Below are 19633 nucleotides of genomic sequence, written 5' to 3' on the forward strand. Positions count from 1 at the left end.
GTTGGGTTTCCAGTTTGAGCTGTGACTGGTGTTTCCAAAATTTCCAATGAATTTAAATATCTATTGGATTAACAAGCATCAGAATAGTTTTTTGCAAACTTTTAAAATTTAGGTCATTGAAATTAATCTCTAAACACACACAGTGCCATCTTAACGGATGGGCCCACCTCACAAAAATGAGAATTAAATGAAATTTTCGAGAATATTCCAGGTAGGGCCTCGGAAAAATCGATTTGCCCGGGGGAGCGCCATGGGCCGTCTCTGAACCGTTGCAGCGGCAATCACGAGCGCAGATACCTGTGTGTGCGCGTTTTCTCTAGATAACATACTTTCCATCTGACGGCGGTATATAGCCCAGGCCACTATATATAACCATTTTTTCCCATGCTATAAATTCATTATAGAAAAGTCTGGCTTGAGGGACCTGCTGCAGGATGTGGGGGCCATGACGAGTGTGTGGAGTCACCTTTCCATCTACGCACACCCCAAAGTGTTACAAAACAAAGAGGCTTTTCTTTCTCTTATGAATAGTAAAAAATACAAAAAACCACGTTTTTTTCTTTTTCTCATGGAAACCTTTCACCTGAGCAAAATTAAATATTCTCAAAAAAGGCGACATTCCCCAGTAATTTTCACTGACACAAAAAATTCAGTAAAATATAATTTTTTTTACTATTTCAAATTAATTTTTAATTTGAAATAGTAAAATTTCAAAAACTGCTTAATGCAAAATAAATTCTTTTAGTGCATGTTAATGAGGTTCAACCGCATTAAATTTCAATACTGTCGAATCCAGTTTTCATGAATAGTCATAGCAAAAAAATAAATCTCGTTTTAATGAAATTTTTTCTAATCCCCCAGATAAGTTTGCATAGAAACAATATTAAAAAATCTCGAATTCCTTTATAACAAAATTGTTATAATGAAGTGATTTCTCTGGTCTCTTAGAGTTTGTTATAATAGGATTCGATTGTAGAACAGTAGGGAGTCAAACATCAATCTATTTGTGACGTTGGAAACCACATTCAACGGTATCCCGTAACTAACATGTCTGCCAAAGTTTTAAATAAAAAGTTTCTTTAAAAATTACATAAATGAAAAAAAAGAATAAAATAGTGAAACACTTTATTGCCATTCAACAAGATACAGCAGTCATATCACATAATACAGCAAAAAAAACAATACCATATCATGAAACATTCACTCCACCACAAAAAAAACAAATGACAAATGATAAAAATGAATAAATTAACATGAGAGAAACGATTTGAAAATGCTCCTTTCATAATCAAGTTCATGTGACCCAATCTCATCACCTACGTCTAAATTTACATCAGTTTCAATATGGAAATGTCACAAGATAAACCCATCAAAAATAAATCAAGTAAATGTTGATATGAAGTAGCAGGAAAACAAATTTATTCTTTTAGACAAAATTAAGAAAACACCAGGAGAAAAAATTGTGTTTATAGTATATGTACTATATAGTTAAACATGTCTTCCGATGGTCGAAACAAAAGTTCACACATAGCTGAATTCTTTAGAGATACCCTTATCAATTTGACTCTGAAAATCTACATTTAGTTTTTGTATGAAAAAGTAAAAGCTATGAAATATACCGATCGTATAGATAAGTACAAATTTAACATGCACAAACTTTACTGTTACATTTTAGTAGATTCTATCTCTACAAGCCAAATGTAAACAAAGTTCTATCAGTTGATGTATTTTTCGTACAAGTACCGATGTTGAATTACATACAAACCAAGATAGATATATTTCCAAAGTACATGGGACTGACAACCATCAATAAATCACATACAATATGACCCCCTCATAAAAGTTTTCAGGAGCAACTAGAACACGCTTAACCACAAGCATCTGTAAACCAATTCTTAATATTTTATATTAGACTATAGGGCTACAATGCCAAAAGACGACACTCGCAGATGACAGATTCATAACTGTCCTCTATATACAGGGTGATTGTAATTGAAGTTCCTGTACCCAGAGTAGTTTTCTCAAAAACTGCTCAGAATACAGCCAAATTTTTAGGATATCTTAATGAGACCATGGGAGAGACTTATGAAATAAAATAGTCCAATTTGACCACCAGGTGAAAAAGACGCGAGTTTTCACTTTCCATACGGACCAAGTACCAAGTATTTTATTAAAACTGGGTATATACATTATATGGACGAGACAATGTAAAATGCAATAATGACGTGCCACTTTTTCACTTGGTGATCGAGAATTGAACTATTTTTCTTATTTCATAAATCTCCCCCCATGGTTTCATTAAGATATCCTAAAAAATTGTATGTATTCAGATAAGGAGCTTGAGAAAAATTGCTGAGGGGACGGGAACTTATAGTCACCCCGTATTTCCATAGGGGAATTTCATAGAAAAAAATATTTACAAAGGCAAATAAATGTATATATTTACAAATGAATAACACGAACAGGACCTAAATTTTATAATCGCACACATATTTAAAAAAATTTCCCATTAGCAGCCACGACAGAAAACTAAAGAGAAATATTTAGAAAAATATGAGTTTTTCAAACATTGCATTCATATAAACAAGTACATATATTTACAATAGTTCATTCAGTCGGATAAAAATATCTATTGATTACATTAATAGCTTTTCACACACCAATGTTTTCGAATAAATAAATTTCTTAAATTAAATTTCATTCACCCAAAGAGAATAGAACATTCTTTTCGCTGTTCAATCAAATATAAGCTTAATTCAAATACACAACCTCACACTCTTTGAAACACTGAAGACATGGGAAAATACTTTTTGTTGCAGATTTATTTTACAAAAAAAAATAATAATCTGAAAATCTGTAAATGTTTTCATAAACTCTTAGCCAAAGCCATAAATTTGAGAGCTGCCATTATAGATCTACGGTTTGCAAGGACCAAAAATATCCTCATTAATCAAATCAGCTTATGGACATTTAATTTCTTAATTTCATGCTCCAGAAGCGGAAGTCAATACATCAGAACCTGAAGCATTTAGGGATTAAATACAGGGTGTTTCACTTGCTCACAATCCCCTAATTTTCAGTCATAAAAAAACCAAACCATTAGTTTCTACAAAATTTGCTAGACATACCCAAGGGTTTGAGGAAGTATGATGCCATTCAGCAGGAAATCAATGACTTCCCGTGTATATGGAGGTATTCTTCAGTATCATTTATTTCTGCTAATGACAGCAAATTCCAAACACTTGCTGCACAAAGCCAATAAGTTTCTCTTGTTTGAAGGTATGTTTGTAGCAAATTTCATCAAATTGGGACTCATAGTTTGATTTCTATGAGCAACAATTAAGAACCAAGACAGTGGGATACCCTATATTTAGATATTAAGATCTGTGATTGGTTGAAATACGAGTTTCTCGCAAAATCTTTCAACAATTTTTTTTTTTCACGAAATCGTATAAACTAATTTTAAAATTTTTGATAAAATGATTAACATTTACTAATATTAAGGCACTGCATGGACATACACTGTTTACGATAATGTGAACTGGACCACCTAGTATTTAAAAGAGTATACCGATTATGAATAAAATCATAAAAACAAAACCTTTTCAGCTTTAAAAAAAAATGAAAACAGCTAAAAGATTGAATCACAAGGACAATCAAAAGGTTCGTTAATCAGCAAAATGTTATTCCGAGAGAGAAAAAAAATGGCAGCAGAAAGCTTCATGGCACATATTATAGGTACTAATGCTAAATTCACAGAAAAATATACGCACAAACAGACATTCAGTTAAGTACAGTGGAATCATGAGAAAAATCCTAATGGAAAATGAGCATTTTACTACAGCTAAAAAAAAAATCTGAGTGTTTGTATAGAAGGGGGGAAAAATGTAAACAAAAAAAAAAAAAACTGACCAACAGAATATGGTAAAATTTGGCATTTCAAAAAAAAAACCACACTCACACAAGTTTTATGGTTGCTTGCATTATAACAAGCATAAAACAAACTGCCACACAAAATATACAATTGTAATTAATGGAACACACGGACTAGATACATCAGGCAATAATATAAAAATGGCAGTTCAACAGTATTTATATCAAAAATACAAGCTGTGACAAAAAAAAGCCTGTTTAAATTTACAAAAAATGACTAATTAAAAAAAACGAAATCCCCTTCTATAAATCATGGTCTCTGTTCCTCTTTGAGACAGATCTTTTTTATACTCTGTGGAGGGGTCATTACACCCAGTTTGACAGTGCTTGGACTGCTGTTCGCAGAATAGTGGGCTTGTCTGAAGTGGACTTGCTCCTAAAATAAAAATACAGGCGTGTATGAAAATGTTGATATAAATTTCAAAAATTAGCTGTCAATTAAAAAAATATATCTCATCTACCGTATTCCAGTGCTTTTTTGAGCATGTCAGAAAATTTGAGTCACATTGGATTACAGATGATTCTTAATCATCTTGATTCTAAGAATAGTTTGAATTGACTATCTTATGTTCTTACATTTTTGGAACCTTTCCGTTTTACAAACTACTTTGAGATAAAGTGAAAACTCTTTTAAGGTGTGATTGGTTTTTTTTCAAACTAGTGGTTGTCATCATCAGAAGCAAACGGTTGTACCGTGAAATCCGATAATTTGCCAAAATTTTTATAATCGCGGACAGGGTAGGGTGTGTTTTGATTATATATAGCAATATTTATTTTCAAAATATCATGACATACAATATTTCATTTAATATTTTTTAAATCGAGAATGGTTTGATGGATACACAAGTTTTCAATCATAAATTAATTTGTCTGTAAATAAATAGATAAACAAATTTAAAATAAAAATATTCAATCAAGAATGGCCTGAGGTGATATTTTCAATCGAGAATTGGCCGACATTTTCAGTTGAGAATGGGCTGATATATTTTCATTCAGATGAAAATGTGCCAATATTGTTGGTTTCATATTTTCGGTGAAAAAAGTGATTTGATATTTTCAATCGAGAATGGTCTTTTAGTCTGATATTTTCAGTCAAGTATAAAATATTTCCAAAAAATATTGTATTTACAAAACCTACTTCTTCAGTTTAAAAAAGAATGTGAAAAGGTATTTAAAATATCTAATATATATTTAATATGACAAATAGAAATCTTGATGTCAAATTGGAAATGTTCTAAATATTAGTTTACACTTTTCGTGAAAACGTTTATTATAATCAGCAATAGCCTGACTATTCTATCAAAAGTATTAGATCACAATTTTCATGTTTAATGTGAAAAATTATGAAAAAAAATATACACCATGCCTGAAAACATTTATAATCAACTATAAGTTTATTATATTCTATATCAAAATGTAGAATATTTGCAAAGGGAAAAGCCGAGCCAATAGGGGACACAAATACAGCCTGAGCCCACATACACACAAAATTTAAGATTATTTGATTTTATGGTACGACTGTTTGTTCCTGATGATGCCAATCGCTAGAATTTGAGAAATGACGAGAAAACTCAAACCAATGGCACTCTTCAAGCCAATAGCAGCAAATTTTACACTTGGCTTTTACAACTGCAAATCTTGCAAACATAATAAATCTGTTAAAAAATTGTGTTTAATTGGTAATTTACAATTTTGCGCTTCTTTGTGTGTAGCTAATCTCAATACCACTTGAGTTTGATGGGGGTTTAATCGACTGACATTTGTAAAAAAAAAAACAATGATGGGTTTATAATAAAGAATTATGAGAATATTCGGTATCTATTAGAATGTTTTGTACAATTTTGAGAGAAATAAAGGTTTCAGGATGATCAGAAATACTATTTGATTTGTGTATCTTGCACATGTTCAATTTATAGCTATGACAGACAATAGTGTGAATAGGGACGCTTGGATATGATTATATTATATTAATTCCAAATTTCATGAGTTTAATGAAAGTATTAGTTTCACATTCAAGTACTTAAGCACACCCTGGGCATGTCAAAATAGAAAGATCAATTGTTCAACATATTAATTAACCTGAAAAATCAGTTACAGTATTTTATAAAAAAATATGGAAGTATAATAAATATATAATTTGCAAAACATAATAAAGAACATTAAAAGAAAGCGTACTTACCAGCATCTTGAGACCTACACTGTGAGTTTGTATGTTATGCCTGTCCCAAGAGGCCACTTTTTTGAAAAACTTCGGCTCCAACACACCCTGATGACTTACAACTTCAGCAAATGGCAGCATCCACTCAAAACACTCAGCAATATCATTCAACGAATAACCTGAAGAGAAAAAAAATTGCTCTCAGGTATGAATATTTTCCCTTGGAAATATAAACAAACCACTATTCAAAAATAAATATCACAACCAAATATAAATGCACTTTGTATTTTAACAATAACTACCCAGTATTAAAGAAAACCAGCATTTGTAATGATTTAAATAAAAGTCGTTACAAGAGTTATTAGATTGCATTGAAGAAATTGTTATACATAATAAGCAAAGGAATAAATTATCGAAGATGCGCAAGTTTCATTAAAAATCTTGTTATATAATGAAAGAAAATGCATTAAATCTGTTGCATAGATGCCAATTCACACACTGGAAAAATCTAGTTTATCATGTGATGATAAAGTCTGCATCAAAGAAAGCATGGCACAAATAAATGGAAAAAATCCAGGGACTTTTCTGGAACTGCATTGGGTGGCCATACGTAAATCCTATTTTTCCGTCCTGATTTTTTAGCAATAATTGGCCACTTCACCTGCTTTCGACATCATATTTGGCAACAATTACTTATTTTTCGTACTTGAAATCCAGATTCCCCATATTTTTCCTGAGAAAATGTGGTCAGCCTGGAATTGCAAGGACTGAAAGAGTATTTTCTTTAAGGATATCCCATTCAAAAAAAAGCACAATTTGAGGACTTTTAGGGATTTTCCTATGAAGATACAAAAAAAATTAGAAAAATCTGATTTCCAACCAGAGGATTTTAATAAGGCTGAAAAATCTGAAGGATTCCAGATAAATCGGAAGCATTGGCACCTATGCTTTGTTATACTGTATATAAATATTTAATTTATAAACATTTTTATTACTTTATTAACCTTTTATATCTTAAATAAAATTATGAAATTTCAAATGCATTAAAATTAAAAATAAATATAAACTTAATATAAAAAAATTAAGCTTTTATTTCCATTTTACTCCAATTAGACTTTCTTGACAATAGTAAAATAAAAATTACCCGAAGCAGATATTGCAATATCTTTGGAGATTAGATGAGCTACTGCAGATGTGACCAACACTCCGTACCTGAACTTCAAGCAATTGTGGTCCAATATACAGAGATCTAGTAGCTGCAAGGGGGAAAAAATTTATAAAGTGAATTAAAATTTTAGAGTGAAAATATGACATTTATGGTTTTTATTTTTTGAAACGGAACTTCACTGAGGTTAGAAAGAATTTTTTGCTTCCCGTGCAAAGGAAAACTAATAAGAATATTTGAAGCTATTTTACTTAATGCACATACCTGGCAAATCTGTTCAAAAGCACGACTAGAAAAACCTCTAGACTCGACATCCGCATTTCCTACTTCTTGACACACAGCCACTTGTAGATACACGCTTAACCAACTATTGATCGTCACTGGAGACACTAGCCAGTTCAAACTCTGTAAAGTATACATACATTTATGTCAGTTCAGCCATGTGTAAATATGTGTTTCACACATGCCTTTTAGAAAATGAACAATAGACAGCATGATTCGACTAAGGATTAAAGCACTTATGTTGGTTTAAACAGCCAAGTACATATTAAAGCATGCCTTCCAGACCATGCATGTGTATGAATCAACCAAGGAGTAATGCATACTGAATATTAAACATGGATAAAATTATGTAACTAATTAAATTTAATCAATGAAACAATTTTTTCCAAAATGTTCTTCATATTAAGATAAGGTCGATGTTTTTATTTTCAAAGGTGTTAAATTTAATGTTTCAAATCAGAAAAAAATAACAAAATGCCACCCAGTACAGTATTAGCCGGAAAACTCAAGGGACACTAGCTTTTTGAATTTTGGAATCTAGCCTGTTCTTCGCATGCTGGGAATCCTATGTTTAATAAGGATCACAACATAAATATAGCCGATTCAGCTGATTTTTAGAACACATATTTAAGAATTTTTCAGAATCTGTGATCTGAATTTCCTGGCGTACCGCAAAACATAGGTATCCCCAGCTAATGAGGGGAAAAATACTGTATAACTTGGAATAAGGTAAATTATTTCTATTCGTATATTGCTCAAGAAATGTTGATTCGATCAGTGCTAACATTTTGTTTCACAAGTCAAGAATAACACTGAATCCAAGCATAAAGCAGAACTTACTATTTAATAGGCAAATTATCTTGGCAGCTGGATTTTAGGAAAAGGAAAATATTAAGAAATTATTGAATACTACACAAACCGTTAGAATGACGAATTCCATCTGTTCAATTTCTTTTTCCGTACAAGCCCCATCAGTTACATAGGCGAACTCGGAGAGCTTCGGGGGATATATCTCCTGGAATTGATAACGAATTGAATTTAAAAAATAATTGATTAACAAATCGATTTAAAGAACATCTGATATTTTCTAAATTGAATTTTAATGGTTGAAAATAGAGAATTTCACTTGCCTCTACTTTTGCAGCAATAAATAATGACGAAACACCAACAAGTTGCAACTGGTTTTTAGGAATGTTCTTTTTTATATACAGGAACCTATCAATATAATCTTGAGCTAAATAGAAAGTCTCTCTGTGTAGCAAGTAAACCTCACAGACCTAAAACATGAAATATAAAGAAAAAAAATAATTACTAGGAAAAATTGTATTCCAAAACATTTTATACAAGATTATGCGGGGAAACTGGTTATGTACAGATGATTTTTTGGCTCTGATAAACTAATCAAATTTAGTTACTGAGTAACACTCTGATTTAAGTTAAATTTTTTTGTCACATGGTACACAAGGTTTCCTGAAATCATTGCTAATTGTTTTAATTGAATTAAACTTATTGATATTAAGTTATTAAATTAAAAATTTACATTAATTATGAAGTAAAAACAAGTTAAATTAATATCCAATTTTTTCAAGCTTCTCAAACTTACTGTTTAAGTAACCAGTTATGTATAAAGAGAAGACACTGCAATTTGGTCATGGATTGGAGTAGTCAAATATGGGTGAAAGGACATGCTGTGGAGAGGGTAACATCAGTGGCTCTGAGTTTCACTGCCTCCAAGGAGGGAGGGACGGAAGCATTGCAAAACTTTGTCACGGACATCACAGTGGTTATACTGATGTTGGTCAATTCAATGCCTTAAAGTGGTTCTTTGTTAAACTATTCTGGGGAGCCACAAATAAAAATTGATCAGGACAAGGGAGCCATGAGTGAGAAAAGCTTCAACACATTTGAAGAGAAAAGTTTCTTCAACACCAAGATAATTTTCTAAAATAATCAACATATGAAGACTATCATTCCTAATCAGTGCATTACAGCATTTTAGAGTGCCACAGAAGGAGTTCCAGATTGATTATCTTGGAACAACCATGCCTCAATTTTAAGGGTACCACAGACCAAGTTTAGGAATTTTCCCTTCTTGGGGTAACCATATTTTCTTTAAAAATTAAATTAGAATAAAATTATCCAAATTACAATGGAAACATAATTCTTAAAACTGTTACTGCCCTTGCATATAAGGAATTTTGACCAAAATACCAAGACAAATTAAAGTCTCAGTATCTAGGTACATTTATAAGTAAATTCCCTACAAAGAATCTATTTTCTTTCCATATGAAGGTTTTACTATGCGGAGAGGGGGAACTAAAAACTTTATAGGATCTTATTGTGCACACTTTTCTGAAGGAAAAAAAAATTAAATTTATACAGCAAATATCTAAATACCAGTTTTAAGGAAAAACCCTTTCATTGAATTTCACAAAATGAGAAATACCAACCTCAATTAGCCAGTCTAATAATATTGACCGCATTCGTGGTTGTAACTCGGGATGTCGGGCGAAAATGTTGGCATCATGTATGCAATACTTCGCATCTTTCAAAATCAATCCTTCCCACACAGACTCAGATGATGCCCACGGTAGATCTGGCAGGGTTGATGGCCGCATCAGAAGAGAACTTTCATCGCTCAAGATTGATATGTCTGACTCCGTAAGATCAGGGCTATCAGGAGTAGGCTGAAAAGACAAAAATTGATATTCAAATACTGCACTGATGTTGGCAAGAAAAATTGTTGTAAAGAATATGAGAGTATATTTATAAGAAGATATTTTGCATGCATATTTCTAACATCTGATCAAACAGCACAATAGTCTTCACTTTCATTACACACTTGAAATGTGTGAAATACACCACAATACATTTTTGAGGATTAAGAAAAAGAACTCTCTTATAAGAAAATAAATTATCAAATGTTGAGTAGAACCTCTCTCCAACCTAACTTGACATACAATTTCTGCCATACTACTTACAAACAGTATTTTTTTAAAAATCTAATTTCGATTATTAAAATTAACAGACTGCTTATTAATTAAACCATATCTTGCTAATCATTAAGAATGCATATTCCCATACCACCTAACTGCTTTTTTTTATAATAAAGCAGAAAAATCTAAATCTAAATCTTTATCTATAAGCAAAAAATATGAACACCAAAAATCTGTTTATGTAACATGAAAGGTCATTGAGCCCAAATTAACTTCATGGATTACCATTTTGTAGAGAAAAGTGTTTTTATTCATGAGCCCATGAACCCTTTGCGGCCAATGTCGCCATAGTGGCGACATTTGTAAGTCATCTTAGAAGTCTGTGCCACCAGCAGGATGTCATTTATGATTGCCTGGCGAGCGGCATGGCTAATGAGGTTAGCAGTGATGGTAACTCGTGGGAAAAATTGGCCAAAAGTTATCCAAATGGGAAATAGCATTTGTGGGAAATTTTGAGAGTTCAAACAAAACAATTTTTTGAAAATAAAAATGCAGTGCAATACTTTTCTATTGCAAAATACTCGACTACGTATTTCCCTGGGTAGATGGCAGCACAATTTCTGGAAGAAATAACTCTGAAAAGCTAAATTTGCTCTGACTAGCTGGTATTCCCCATCAGAGAAATTTGCCGATCGCAAAGGGTTAAAGTGAATGAGTGGTGGCAACTCGGTATCATACATCTGGTGAAGACAGTCCAATTCACTCGATGTGCAACCAAAGGGCCCTCCAGCATCAACTAAATAAAACATTCTATTGGCAAGAGTTTCTTGCACAATGAATGGATGTGTTTCCGATGTGCATGATGTTGCTTAGTAGTTAACACATTTTTATTTCTTCAGATTTAATGGGTTTTGGTAAAAAAGACCATGCAAACTCAAAATTTTAATACAGAAAGATAATTCCCAATGATATCTATATTGGAATAATAGCTATTATTTTGAGTCAGCAATTAGAGCAGGGCTTTATACAAAAAATTATTCCTGTTTTTTTTAATCAGGGGAACCCTAGTGCCACATTGCAATGCAGTGAAAATAATGCAGTTTAGCTCCCTAAATTTTTTTGCAATGTTTTCCATGCATAGAATCTAGAAATGGAACAGCTTTCCTTCTGCACTGTATCTAGGGATTAAGTTCAAGTCTATATTTACCCCAAAAAACAATCTATACTTTTTTTAATCAAACTTTATAACATATCAGTAAAATGCAAACTATACTAGGTTACTTCAATCATTGAATTTATGTAAAGAAAAAACATTTAAATCACAAAGTTGCAATTGATTTAAAAAAAAACCCAAGTGATTTAAATTGGCATACCCTGCTTACAAGAAACTCTCCAACAAGGACTAATTAGTTGTCAAACTTGCTCACTACACCAAAGGATGTTCCAAAGTATTGCGAGTATAATTATCTATCTTGGCTGCTACACTACTCTATTTCAAACTGTTGCAACAAAAATTTGAGCAAATGCCATCAGGTAACAGTATCTTTTGGACGACAGAAAGATCCAGTTTAACTTTCAACTTCACAAATAATCGGAGGTATACCCTACACCCCATATGCAGAAAAGAATAATTCCCCTTTTCTTAAAATTTCAATGCAAAGCAATAAGTGATTCAAAAGCAAACTCCAAGAGCAATAGGAGCAGTTGAGAGCCAATGTTCTGCAATGAGCACTAGACTAACTGGAAATGTTCTGCAATAAAAATTCCTATGTGTTTTCTACACTTTTCTTAAAATTCTTCCAGATTATCCTGCAGTAGCATTGATTGTTCTACGACGTATGCCACAGATATTAGAATATTTTGCTTTGGGGTTTTCTCACATCTTTCTTCCCCTATGGGGAAAAAAGTTACCATGTAGGTTTATATTTGCCAAACTAACCCCAATCGTAACAGGGCAATAATTATCCTAGAAAAACTGGCTCTTGGGGATAGGTACTAAGAGATTTCAGGAAGTCAGCCAGCTTGGATCAGAAAACTGTTTTTACATGTTATATACTGAATATTTTGTGAAGGGATCCAGGGCCTTCATTTTATCAGACAAGAGGTCCATGGCCTTACATCTCATTGCCATAAAGGGTCTGCAGAACACAATAAGGTTTAGAACCTTTTCCTAATGGATTCCTCCTCACTCACTCATGTTGAATTCAACTCGCTCTACATGATTTCATGGAACCCTTTGATCATATAAAGCAGTGGACATTTTTAGATGTATTTGAATGTTTTCAATGAAAAAATTATTGAAGCAGCCCGAAGTTTGCTTGAGAAATAAATTACTTTTCAGATTCATATATATATATATATATATATATATATAAGATTTTTTAGGTTTTAAAAAATGGTCTTGACTTGAACGATAGGCTACTTTAAAAGTTCAAAGCTGGACAGTGAGGGTCCTAACAATCACTTTTGGAATATTTTTAACTTCTTAATTACTCCCAGTATAAGGAGAAAACCCGGGCAGCACTGGGTATTTTTGTCAGCCTCGCAAAGATCTAGACATAGAATTGGACTTAGTTCAAGATCAGTGGGTGGCCAATCGAAGTACCTAGAGCTTTCTGAACAAATTTTTCAGGTTAATGTGTCTCAACACTGTCATCTTATTCATAGAAAATGTCAACATTCAAAAATATTGCTGACCCTAGTACAACTCAACAGAATAACTAAAATCATTAACCCCAGAATTACAAATGCCATTAGTTGGGAGCAGTAAATTGTATTACAACTCTTCCAATCAATTAGTGCGAGTAGAAAAAGTCAACAGATGTCATATCCCTTAAGATAAAAAGCTCTGGTACCAGTTTATATTGGAGAAAATTCCAGAGGGAAATAATCTTTTTCTAACATCAGAGGGTCAGCAATCAAACAGCAATTTAAGATATAGGTTGATGCAGGTCAAACTTCCATGAAAATGACCAGATCTTGAAGTGTATCATGAACAGTGGGTGAGCCAATGAAGAACCCTGAATCCCCAACCTGCTGAATCTATGTTCACTCCCAGTACTTTAGCAGAAGCAGATTCATTTTGCAGAAAATGTGGGCTGTATAAATTTTACTGCCCTCTCTTCTCGTCTTCCACTCCGGCCTAGGATTTTTAACTTATCTTATATCTGGATTTAATGGCAAGCTACATGCTCTGAAAGATTGGTGAAGTACAAAATTGAATTATCTCCAAAATCTGTGATTGCTAATTCCTCAAACACCTTTCCAGCTGCAATTGGTCAAATTTACCAAAAAAAACCACTTGCCCATTTTCCCAGCTTTTAAAAGAAAGAACATACAAATCATATCAGTGTTTTAATTGAGAAGAAATTTAGCCTTTTGTTCACAATATATCACTGAAACCTGTGTTCATTGAAGTAAATATTAGACGAATTCAGAATTTACTGTTAGACTTTGGGGAATTTGATTTTGCAGATGGAAATCTTACAAGATAACACCACCTCCATCAGGATATCTGAAATGGTTAACTACAAACGCCGAGAGATTGGTGAAGTGCAAAATTGAATTGTTGCCAAAATCAACTGAATGTCTACATACACAAATGCTGATTTTAGATATATTGTGAACAAAAGGTTGAATTTCTTTTGAACTGGAACACCAATATGATATGTTGTAGCTCATTTCGAAAGCAAGGGGTGTGGGCAAGATTGTGGTGAATTTAGCCAATAGTAGCTAAAAAATCTGTTGAATATCAAGATATTCAGAGGCTGCACAAACTTAGCTGCAGCCCAAATGCTAAGCCTTGTCCTCATGTGCTGTGCCCTAAAGGCAACCCTGGTGAGAAGCTGACAGGGTTCCAATCTAGAGAGGCATGGCCTCCCCAAGGGTGGGGCTGACATGGCATGAGCTATCCTTATCATTTATCAAACTATAAAATAACTAGAAGGGCCCCCCCCCATGAAAAATCCAGCTTGGGGACATGCAAGATTCCAGCCTAGGGGGCCCCGATGGAAGATGTATGGCCATGGGGAAAGGCATAGGCAGGACGCCTATAAATAAAAATAAGTCCTGCATGGGTAGATTATTTCAAGCTACCCTTGATAGGTTGCATTCTTGTTTCTGATATCACAAAAAATCCCAGGCCATCTATTCTTAAATTTTCTCGTCACCACCAATGTCAAGGTATGGCTCAAAAACATCATGCAAATATATATATATTTTCAATGAAATTTTTTTTTAAATTGAAGTCAAAAACTAGTCTACGCTGCCACCCAAGTGCCACCCTAACTTAAGCTGTCCCTGAAGATATAGGAGGCAAGAATAAAACTGGACTGTTTCATTCTATATCCTCAAATCAATTATAACTAATATCCAATTCCAGCTTCCGCCGACAAATGAATTTTCAATAGTTTTGTGATTCAGACATTCCTTGCTAAGATTTTAAACTGAACTTTTATAATTTCTTTTTATACTAGAAATTTACAACAGCCAGTCCGATAACTCCCAGGGTAAAACCCTATCAGCCTTCTTTCCTGGGACCAAAAAGATTATATTAGTCTTTCTTTCAACACTAATCAGAATATTTAAAAACAATCTGAACAAAAGGTCCCATTATATAAAGTAATGTTTAGTTAAGCCAAACTAATACAATTAAAATTATTTGAACTAAAAGAAATTTCACATTCTTATATACACTTTATTCACTCACTCTCTCGACCAAATAAACTTTCTTTCAGTAAAAAATTTCATTCTTAAATGCACATTTATTTCGTAAAAACATCTGTTATCACATCAGCGGGTATACTATATCACGGCTTGATGAATCTGAAAAATATTTAAGCGCCAGCTCAACTTCTTGGAGCCAAGCATGGCGATTTGCTCATGAAAAACTGTCCTAAATATTTTAATTTTCCTATGTTAAAAGATATAGTGCAATAAAATCAGAAAATTTTATACTACCTTAGACTCAAATTTAACAACCATATTTAAATTAATTTTAAGCACAAACATTGCCGTATGCAAGGGAGGGGTTTTTGGGTTCAAACCCCTCCCTTGAGCTCAAATTTTAATGTCATTTTTATAATGAAAAAACATGAAACCCCCCCCCCCTCTCTAAATTATGGGGAAACATTACGTGTAAAATTAACGCAATTCATAAAATGTTTAATCAAATCTTTACAGCATGTTTTATTTCGGTAAACTAAACAATCTTATTTTGAAACACAAATCTGGAACAGAATACAAGAGACAAATTACACAATTTTTTTTATAAATAGAAAATTTATTAAAGCTGAAAAGAAATATAATTAAACACATTCAAAATTCATTTGATTCAAGCCTATTTTTACTTCACACATTTATGTATGCAGTGAAAAAAAGTTAGTGTATGACCAGACTGAAGTGTGATCACATCAGGCCCTAAACAATACTATATTGATGCAATTTGATTATAACACTACTTAAGAAAGCCATGGCTTGAAATTATACTAATCTGTAGATAGGTCATATGAAAAATTTGTGTTGAATGTTATTGGGGCATCGGAAGTGTTTTATATACGAAGGTTTTTAATAGCTGGCTGATGCAAATATATATTTAGAAAAGAGAAAATTTAACTGTGCACTTACAGTGAACTTTCTCGTTTTCCTAAATATATCGTTGTATCAGCCAGGTATTAAAACCTTTGTACTGATATTGGAGATTGACATCATCCTTGTGGAAGTGTTTTACATCCCTGTGGCTGCTCGACTCTTAGTTTCATGTAAGAAACTTTGATATCTGGTGTGCTCCTACGAGATTGAAAATACTATGGGTATTCAAGCACCCACAGCTCAGATGCCACTGCCGGGACCCCGGGCAAAAGTGGTCTTGCAAATTCTAGAAAATTTCAACCGGACTGCATTTTTGGAAGGCCCTTCTATTGAGGCCCCTGGTCTGTGCCTGGGTAAACCTATATATGCATTAAGACTGCACTGCCCCTTCCCAAAACAGATTTTTGTAATAGATGTATAGAGAGAAAAAACACTAATTCCTGGGTCTTCATACTATACACCCCCCATACATCTGAGGTAAAAAAACGCATTGTAGAGAGCTTAAAAAAAAATTTCTCATCAGGCCGCTAAATAATCAAGTCCAGCCCCGTGTATGTAACAAGAACCGCAATGCAATGCAATAGAAATTACCTTGTAAATCAACATGCATGAATAAAAATACCTGAAAATCTAAAAAAAAATTCTTATAAATTAAAGCACAAGTTTTTCTAAATTCTAATTGTGGAATTAAAAAAAACCACATCTGTATTGGCCACAATAAATAATTTCATCAAAATATTCTTTCAAAAAACTTAATTTTAAAAACGTATCCAAAGAAAAAAAAATTCCCACACTTAAGAAAAATTCATTATGAAACATTTTTTTTTTTATAAGTTTTAATTATAACTAATCAAAGTTAAAATAAACATTTCAAAACCTCGAAAGTTTATAATAAGCTGTTAAAATAATTAAGTGATCAATTATCACAACACCGATACATATTTTCCCCCTCAGCCGGGGAGTGGGGGGTTAAGGAAAGCCCGCCTTAACCAGCGTTTGGCGGGTAGATACATCCGCCGAAATCCCGCGCAAAGAAAAAAAACATTGTTATAAAAATTATTTTTTTAAAAGAATACCTCAATTAATCTTACCTCATTTATTGGTGCTTTCCTCTTTTTTCTTAGAATTCGCGGCTTTGTTAGTCCATCTATAGAATTTGAACTGAAAACATAATGGTAAAAAAAAAATATTTCCATATGAGAGGGAAAAACATCGCTGTGCATTATCTTAGCCGGCAACGACATCACGTAATAAATATTAATTTTGAAAATAACTATTTTCTTACCTTGATCGATGCATCATGTATTTACGGGCGCTACCACTCGAAATTAAAATGGCCTAAAATATCAATATTGTAATCAAAATTATGAATTTCAAAAAAAAAAAAATTAATTCGATTTTAATCGACGAAATTACAAATTTTTAGATGAATTAAAAACCGTAAAATCAATCAATTCTGAGGTTATTTAACGAGCGGAAATATTATTTTATAAAAATTTGAAAATTAAGTTAAAAAATTAAAATTTATATCGGTATATTAAAAAAAAAAATACTTTAGTTATTAGAATGGAATGCGAAATGAACAGTAACAACAAAATTCAATTTCAATAAATTGAAGAAACGTAAAAAGTAATTATCGTTATGTAATTACAGAGATCTAAAGATTAATTTGCATAATTATTATCTACTTACGAGCGCTCAACGTATCCCCTGCGACGTCGACCAGCTGAGTGACCGACAACCCGCCAAAAAACATTCGCGCTTTCCCGGCATTTGCGCGGCATATGTTACCTGCGCATGCGCGAGAGCGGAAGTTACTAGGGTTGCTCGTGGATAAAATCCGTCGCCAAAATCTTTCGTGAAACTTTTTGGTCACAGCCAAAAAAAAAAGTAAATTTTTTTTTTTTCAAAGCTTAAGGCCGGCATTACTACTATAAAAGTTGTATAAAAGATGTTTTACTGTTGCATTGATTTGTGTTGCATTTTTCAGTGTAACTTTTATAGTGTGATGCCGGCCTAAGGCCTGGGTGACACTATGAAAGTTTGATAAAATATATTTTACAGAACGTGAAAAAAAACCAATAAGCCTGTTAGTTTTTTCCGATATGTTTATTAGTTGCATTTTTCATAAGTTTCATAAAAAGTACTTTTCTAAAACTCTTATAGTGTAATACCGGCCTAAAGCAATTTTTATCCTGTTCGCTTCATTACCCAAGTCGGAATTACACTATAAAAGTTTGATAAATGTGCATTTATAAAACTGGAAAAATGAAACAAATTAGTTTATCGGTTATATTCGAGTAAATGCAACCGATATGTAACCAATAGACATATCGTATTTTTCAAGTTTTATAAAAGCACGGTTACAAAACTTTTATAGTGTAATTCCAGCCTAACAGACTCAAAATTTGAATGCATTTTTGATCATTTTTCTTGAAAATCAGTTATTTTTAATTAATCAGTACGTACCTGGTGCTTGATATGATTCTTGCGAAGAAACCTCAACCTCGACTCTGTTATCCCCAGGAAATTAAGGCAAACGTGGGAGTACACCATGCCGCCCCAGCTCTCCCCCCCACCCCCCACCCGCATCCTTGGCCATTCCTCTACCTAGGTCACGCATGATCCCTCGTCTCTAGGTTCACCACTGACCATGTCCCTCGCCTGACCTAAGCAGAGGGGGATTTATGATTTCACCGCCAGTGAACTAAGAAAATTTTGCCGCCATCTTGCCATTCTACTGATTTCTTAATCAATGATCCCTCGAATTTGCCACCCTGGGCTATAGCCCGCTAAGCTTCCCGGTGAATACGTCATTGATAGGGAGCCATGGGTGGAGATACGGGGGGGGGGGCAACACTAAAGGTGGAGTCGTCTGGTCGAATGTATATGTGTATATATGAATTGACATCATCATCGTGCCCCCACAGCAATAATGACTTTGCCCCCCCACCCCAGACTTTCAAGTCTATCTCCGCCCATGTAGGGAGCCCGAAATGTCATTATAGGTTCAGGATGTGGAAGCCACAAGGCTCACGGGTCTTTTTTTTAGTGAAGATTCATTGAGTAAAAAACAAAACAGATAGGATTCACCCTTCCCTCATCTAAAAAGTATCGTCGACCTACCGGACAAAGCACTCCTCTGGGCCCCCCTAGCTGACTGGTGGCATCCTCGAAAATAATACTTCAGATTAAAAATCATTAACCAGAATTAAAATGGAACCCCTTCTTCCCGGTAAATGTCTCAAGATGCACTCAGGCTGCCCTGCTTGAGTACACACGTACAGGCAGGGCCGTCTTAAGAGCATCGTGAACCCCCGGGCCAAGTTGTTTTTCTGAGGTTCTACCTTGGAAATTCTAGAAATTTTCAACCGGATCTCATTTTTGTGAGGCCCCTCTTCTCCTAAGGCCTCGTTAAGACGGTACTGCGTACAGGACCGTCTCAGCGAACACCTGGGAAAAGCCAAGGGCCTTCTCAAGGCCATCATGGGCAGCCGGGGAAAATGATTTTTCTGAGGTTATCTACTCCAGTGTTTCTTCAATCGCCGAGCCGCGGCCCGGTAGCAGGCC

General features: G+C 33.7%; 1 protein-coding gene across 1 annotated transcript; it reads right to left on the bottom strand.

Moving 5' to 3' along the window:
- Positions 1-1108: 1108 nt before the first annotated feature.
- CycE (cyclin E) lies at positions 1109-17831 on the bottom strand. The gene is made up of 10 exons (XM_089234249.1): positions 17756-17831; positions 17349-17401; positions 17155-17224; positions 9989-10225; positions 8669-8815; positions 8458-8553; positions 7521-7661; positions 7236-7347; positions 6113-6270; positions 1109-4309 (listed from the first exon to the last, which is right to left on the bottom strand). The coding sequence occupies exons 2-10, from the start codon at positions 17363-17365 to the stop codon at positions 4184-4186; spliced, it is 1104 nt and encodes a 367-aa protein (XP_089090375.1). The 5' UTR covers positions 17366-17401; positions 17756-17831; the 3' UTR covers positions 1109-4183.
- Positions 17832-19633: the final 1802 nt, after the last annotated feature.

Source organism: Pholcus phalangioides, unplaced genomic scaffold (assembly GCF_987345545.1).
Source record: "Pholcus phalangioides strain wild (caught in Gottingen) unplaced genomic scaffold, Ppha-v1.0 ptg000001l_1, whole genome shotgun sequence".
NCBI lineage: Eukaryota > Metazoa > Arthropoda > Arachnida > Araneae > Pholcidae > Pholcus > Pholcus phalangioides.

Excerpts from the sequence above, each read along its gene's own strand:
- CycE (XM_089234249.1), bottom strand. Across the intron at positions 7,662-8,457 it reads TGGAATTCGTCATTCTAACG|AGTTTGAACTGGCTAGTGTC; the intron begins GTTTGTGTAGTA and ends TATACTTTACAG. Across the intron at positions 4,310-6,112 it reads GTGTAGGTCTCAAGATGCTG|GAGCAAGTCCACTTCAGACA; the intron begins GTAAGTACGCTT and ends TTTTTATTTTAG.